The sequence below is a fragment of the Lepidochelys kempii genome, chromosome 13, assembly GCF_965140285.1.
Source record: "Lepidochelys kempii isolate rLepKem1 chromosome 13, rLepKem1.hap1, whole genome shotgun sequence".
Taxonomy (NCBI): Eukaryota; Metazoa; Chordata; order Testudines; family Cheloniidae; genus Lepidochelys; species Lepidochelys kempii.
This window is the reverse complement of record NC_136392.1, coordinates 33,189,771-33,196,717: the sequence shown is the minus strand read 5'-3', so window position 1 is coordinate 33,196,717 and position 6,947 is coordinate 33,189,771. Positions and strand designations below refer to the sequence as shown.

Sequence of the window (6,947 nt, the reverse complement as noted above, 5' to 3'; positions counted from 1 at the left end):
GGTGTATCTAGCTCTCTCACTCCATCTCTAAACTACCTCACAAACCTCCCTTCTTTGCTGCTCCTGGTCACTCCTGGTCGCTCTGATCACTTAGGAGCTGGCTTTTTAAACTCCTGTTCTCCCCGTGTAGCTTCACCTTCTGTTTAAGGGATAATGGGTGCTAAAGGGTCTAGGGATCAAAGCCTCATTAGGAAGCCTCCAGTAGTATCTATCAGGCCCCCAGGCTGAGAACACAGACCCCCCCAAATCCCGTCCCCACAAGAAAAAACAGACCACATGGTAATATCAGTCAAGTAGCAAACACAGAACAAAGAAAGAAACTAACAGGCAACAAACTCACCAGTTTGGATTAATGAATGCCCCATTGGTGTCTTTGTTGGGCCAATTTCAAATATTGGTCAAAGGGAAAACCTAGCTTCAAACAGGTTCAATTACTTTCTTAAAACAGACACCAGATTCTTATGACTGGATCAAGCCTCTAAATTCCATGTGCTGCTGACGTACTTGGATATGGGCAACATCTGGCCAAGGTTCCTAGTTCTCAAAACTCCCACTGTTTCACCAGGTGTGAGACATTCAGTGTTGATGGCCCTTGATAGTGTTGTCACTGCTACCAAGGCATGACTTTCCCATGACCCATTCCATGTTTCCTTCTACAAAAGAGTTATTCCCATCCAGGATGATGGTTCCAATTCGAAATGACATTGACAAAAAAAAATGGAATGATAAAACAGACATAGACATGTTCCCCAAAATGTCACAGCCACCTTAGCCAAGGAAGCATTGGCAGAACTCCTTAATCTAACTATGCATCCTAGATTCTTCCACATGGTATCTCAGCACCAGATGTTCAAAGGGATTGAGTGCCCAATCTGCAGGTGTAGGTACATGGATAATTTTCGAAGTCTGGCAGTTTGGAAAATATTACCCATAAATTTTAGGCATTGAAAGCTCTCAAAAAGAAGGTTGCAAATCCTTGCCAATAAAGAAACCTACTCTCTGATTCCCATTAGGAGACATATGGGAGAGATCTCCCTGTAATATGGGGTGGGGGGAAAGGAAGTGTCAAAAAACACCGTGTTTTTAAACAAAAAATTAAAGCCATTTCTGCAAGATTGAGGTGGAAATATGACATTGAGGCCTATTTATTTTTTCTTCATAAAGTATATTGAGAGTTATGCATGGTCTCACAGCAGTTTGCTAACGATGAGAAGTTATAAGGCAAACTCACTGACATAACTAGTAAAATTTTGAATAGTGTCTTCAGTATCATATATCCATTTTACACAAGAGCATGTAAGCACATGTAGACAGCTTTTCTTTTCTAAATTTCAGGTCACATTACGAAAACAGTAAGTGGTATCATCATCAACTATTATATAATGGAGGGAAGAGAGGCACAGTGAGAGGAAGTGATAAACCCAACATCAGGGAGTGGAGCAGCCAATAATAAACCCAGGTCTCTGGAGTCAAATTCTTTTGACCACTCCACTGGAATATGGTGGACTCTGCAGTGTAAATGTGGGTAAATGAAGTATCAGCCCAGCAATAGGATTTTACTGAGGTTTCCTTATGAAGCCAATGGAGTGACATTTAATTCCCCTTAATCTACAATGATAACCTCAGACATTGCGGTTATAGTAATACAAAAAACATGTTCAGGAAGCTGAAGGTGAGATGTATTCAACCATAGAGATACCAGGCAGTAGTTACATTTCCAATGTCAGTTCACTTTTACCTTTTTTTAAAAATTTGCACCCCAACTGCCTCCACCCTCTGGAGTCTTGACTCAACTGTTGGGATGGCTACCATCAGGGAGAAGCTGGAATAGAAAATATGACTGTTTTGTAATGGACGTTAGATTCTTAATTGCATGATTTCTTTTATTTCCCCTAGATGAAGCTGACATCAAACATACACGAGGGAAATCAAACGACCATCACAGAATTCATCCTCCTGGGATTTGGGGATCTCCCTCAACTTCATATTCTTCTCTTCCTGCTGTTTCTAGTGATCTACATTGCGACCATGGCTGAGAACATCCTCATCATTGCACTACTTGTGACTGATCAGCACCTTCACACCCCCATGTACTTCTTCCTGGGGAACTTGTCCTGCTTGGAGACCTGCTACACCTCCACCATCCTGCCCAGGATGCTGACCACTCTCCTGACTGGGGACAGGTCTATTTCTGTTATGGGATGCATCATTCAATTTTATTTCTTTGGTTCTCTGGCAGGGACAGAGTGTTTGCTTTTGTCTGTGATGTCCTATGATCGGTATTTAGCGATATGCAAACCTCTGCATTACGCAGCACTTATGAATGGCAGATTGTGCCTCCAGCTAGTGGTTGGGTTGTGGATAGGTGGATTTATGTCTGTTTCCATCTTTATATTTATGTTGTCACAATTAACTTTCTGTGGCCCCAATGAAATTGACCATTTCTTTTGTGATTTTCATCCAATAACAAAACTCTCCTGCACTGACACCCACATGGTGGAAGTTGCTGGTTTAATATCTTGCTCCATATTCACATTGCCTCCATTTCTATTGACAGTGACATCCTATGTTTGTATCATCTCCAACATTCTGAGAATCCCTTCCAGCACCATGAGGCAAAAGGCCTTTTCCACATGCTCCTCTCACCTCATTGTGGTGACAGTTTTCTATGGGACATTGACCCTGGTGTATCTGCTATTGGACTCTGATGCACTGAGGGACCTGAACAAAGTGTTCTCTGTCTTCTATGGAATCCTGACGCCTTTGGTCAACCCCCTCATCTACAGCCTGAGAAACAAGGAGGTAAAGAAAGCCTTGAGAAAATCTCTCCTTAGATCTTTTGTCTTTTTCAAGAATTCAAAATGTTAACCTAATATATATGTGATGTTGCAGTCTATATGATTTTATGAAAATATCCTACTGAGTGTGAATATAATGTAACTTGAATATGCTTCATGCAAAAGATCACTTGTCAGATATCATTTATAATCTACTGAGTGTGGTCATCCTACTTGTATAAATGTATCATTCATGTATCTGAAACTAGAAATATGAAATATAATTCTGAGGTCCTATTGTAATTGTGCAAATTGTGGGCCATTAATGGTGGTTTGGAACCTTGATGGTTCCCATCAACTAGGACAATTGTTTGTAAATGGCTCTGTTTACTTGCAAACCTTCCTGTGAGTCAGGCCAGGAAGAGTGAAGGCTTGGGGTCTCACAGGACATGTGACTATGTCACCCGGTACTGGAATCCATCTTAATCCTGGTGCTTTTCCATTTAGAAGGAAGGGTGTGGACCCAGAGAGACAAAAGATTCCTGCCTTGTGCCAAAGCTTTGTAAGGGGGCGGAACAGAAGAAAGGAGGTTCCAGTCATGAGAAATCCCCTAGTTACCACCTGAGCTGGAGCTAACAAGATCTGTACAAGAGAAAGGATTGGGTCCAGACTAGGAAGGAGTCCAGTCTGTGAAAGAAGCTTATTGAAACATGTCTACGGGTGGAATTTTATCTGTAATCAGTTTCTTAATGTATTAGGCTTAGACTTGGGTGTTTTATTTTATTTTACTTGGAAACTTTCTTTGTTCTGTCTGTTATTACTTGGAACCACTTAAATCCTACTTTTTATTCTTAATAAAATCACTTTTGCTTATTAATTAACCCAGACTCTAGAGGGAGACAAGATTTTATGCACAGAAATGGTGTATATTTACACAATGGCACCACATTCACAAAACTATATAGATGGGAGCCAGCATGGTTGCAGGACACTCCAATTGCCCTCAGCCATGGGACAAGTTTCTAGAGCTGAGGGATGTCAAACCTGTGCTATACATCTTTTCAAGTTAAGTTTCAGGGAGAATGGATTAGGGCATAGAGTCAAAATTCAATTGTCTGTGAGTCCTGGGGAGCAAACAGCTGTGCATATCTCTCTATCAGTGTTATAGAGGGTGGACAATTTGTGAGTTTACCCTGTATAAGGTTTATAGAGAGTAAAATGGATTTATTTGGGGTTTGGATCCCATTGGGAGCTTGGTGTATGGGTACTAGAGACAAAAGGACATCTTAAGCTGTTTTCAGTTAACTCTGCAGCTTTGGGGCATGTGGTTCAGACCCTGGGTCTGTGTTGGAGCAGACTGGCATGTCTGGCTTGACAAGGCAGGGTTCTGGAGGCCCAAACTCACAGGAAAAATGGATTCAGAGGTAGTTTCAGCACGTCAGGTGACAGTCCCAAAGGGGTCTCTGTGACTTGGGGTTATGATCTTGCACATTCTGACTCATGGAACCTAGGAACCTGTGGACAAGAAGCTGGATATGGCTCAACAGTGTGCCCTTGTTACCAAGAAGGCTAATGGCATTTTCAGCTGTATAAGTAGGAACATTGCCAGCAGATCGAGGGACATGATCATTCCCCTCTATTCGGCATTGGTGAGGCCTCATCTGAAAGACTGTGTCCAGTTTTGGGCTCCACACTACAAGAAGGATGTGGAAAAATTGGAAAAAGTCCAGCGGAGGGCAACAAAAATGAGTAGGGGGCTAGAGCTCATGAGTTATGAGGAGAGGCTGAGGGAACTGGGATTATTTAGTCTGTAAAAGAGAAGAATGAGGGGAGATTTGATATCTGCTTTCAACTACTTGAAAGGGGGTTCCATAGACGATGGACTTAGACTGTTCTCAGTGGTACCAGATGATAGAACAAGGACTAATGATCTCAAGTTGCAGTGGGGGAGGTTTAGGTTGGATATTAGGAAAAAAAAATCGCTAGGAGGGTGGTGAAGCACTGGAATGGGTTACCTAGGGAAATGGTGGAATCTCCTTCCTTAGAGGTTTTTAAAGTCAGGCTTGACAAGGTCCTGGCTGGGATGATTTAGTTGGGGATGAGATCCTGCTTTGAGCAGGGGGTTGGACTAGATGACCTCCAAAGGTCCCTTCCAACCTTGATATTCTATGATTCTATGATTCAACATCAGTAGCCCATACTCATCTTTGTGTGCTTGCTGAACTCATGACTGTCAGAATCAGGACTCCCTGTATCTAAGTGTTGAGACTATGTGTTGCCTACCTGTGGGCATCTCACTCATTATGGATGAAAATTAGGACACCCAGCCGTATCCTTAGACATTCACTTCACCCTCAGACCCACACTCATGTTTGAGGAAGCAGTGCATCCTCCTTGAATTTGGATTATTCTCCTTTGAGAGTGGATGAATTTGCAAGTAAATATTTTAATGAGTTCATGAGAATAAAATAATTAAAATTATGTCCTTAAGAAATTTAGCATTTGTCACCTTCAGCTTTGTCCCAAGTGGTTTTGAAACTGGAATAAAATGTATGTGTCCCACTTTCCTTGATGTTAGAACTCATTTACAATATTTGTGTAGGTTATATTTGAAGGCATTAGGTGGTAATGAAGCTCTATGTTAAGGGATATTAAACAATAATAGAAGAAGTAGAAGAAGAAGAAGAAGAAACCTCTCTTTTGGTGTCATTCTCCTCCCACTTACACCAGTTTTCAATTAGTGCATCTCTCTTGGCTTCAGTGCAGCTATTCCTCATTTATACTGGGGTAAGTGGGTAACTCCTTAAAATGCTTAAATCTTCATTTTTTCCCCATGTTAACTCAGTCATTGTAATGCACTTTTAAGTGAGCACATTTCTTTATTTATTTCTTGATTTGTTTATATTTTATTGATTTCCCCCACAAAATGAAACTATTGGGAAAATAAAAAGAAGAGAAAAAAAGAATAGAAAGTTAAAGGATTGGGATGGGAGGCAAAAATAGGGAGATAGGCGGGCACAGAGGGGAAAGGATGGTGATATCTCAGTTGTCATCCATTAGTGATTAATCAAAGGCTTTTAAAAGTTAGAGCTATGTTTTCCAAATTTGTCTGAGGACCTTCTTCTTCCAAATGTTACCTGCTCTTTAGTTGCACTCTCAGCCAGGTCACTATGCCAGGCTTCTATTCCTGGAGGCAATCGGCTTAGTACTTTGCTAGGATCTGAAAACCTCTGCTGTCACAGAAGGGTAATCTGGAAACTCATGTGTGTTAAAAACCCCCCAAATGGATGAGAACTTAAAAACTGGCGAACAACAGATTATGAATCCCAGTGATAATGGAACCTGGGGAAATGCTAAAGAGAAAGAGTTCTGAACCATTATTGCAGAAAGAATGAAGAGTACTTGTGGCACGTTAGAGACTAACAAATTTATTTGAGCATAAGCTTTCATGAGCTAAAGCATGCATCTGACAAAGTAGACTTTAGCCCACAAAAGCTTATGCTCAAACAAATTTGTTAGTCTCTAAGGTGCCACAAGTCCTCCTGTTCTTTCTGCTGATATAGACTATCACAGCTTGTACTCTGAAACCTGAACCATTCTTGTTACTCTTTGCATCATGTGATACAGACTCAATTGACAGTCTGGTGTTCAGAGTGATGCTTGGGGTTATTGCGTATGCTAGTGAAGCTGTGTATTTGTGTTGATTTATGTGTATATTGTGTTGTACTTGAACATTTGTGTTGATTTTTGTGTGTGGTAACTAAGGGGGCTACGTGTGATTGGGTTTATTGTGTATGCTGGTTGAGTTGCAGTGTGAGTGGTTGTAATGATTTGTGTGTGGGTTCTGTTATGCTGGCAGAATTGGGTGAATGTGTGAATGTGTGCTGCAGTGAGAGGCTATGTGTGTTTCGGATTATTGTGTGCGATAGTTGTTTGATGGTGAGGATGGTTGTGCAGATTTGTCAGCCTTCTTGATGTCATCCATTATAAGCTCACGTCCCCGACTAAGTAGTTGACCTGCTGTTTCATTTCTTTTTTTTGTTGCTGCTAATATCCCTATAATTCCTCTTCTTATTGCCATTAATGTCCCTTGCTAGGGAAAATTTCTCTCTATGGCAATTCGATGAATATGTCCCATTGAAATGACTTTCAGCCTTTCACAGTCCTCAT

The 6,947-nt window shown here is 41.2% G+C and overlaps 1 protein-coding gene across 1 annotated transcript; it reads left to right on the top strand.

Moving 5' to 3' along the window:
* Window positions 1-1,896: 1,896 nt before the first annotated feature.
* LOC140897200 (olfactory receptor 11A1-like) lies at window positions 1,897-2,868 on the top strand. Its single transcript, XM_073309596.1, has one exon. The coding sequence runs from the start codon at window positions 1,897-1,899 to the stop codon at window positions 2,866-2,868; it is 972 nt and encodes a 323-aa protein (XP_073165697.1).
* The last annotated feature ends 4,079 nt before the right edge of the window (window positions 2,869-6,947 follow it).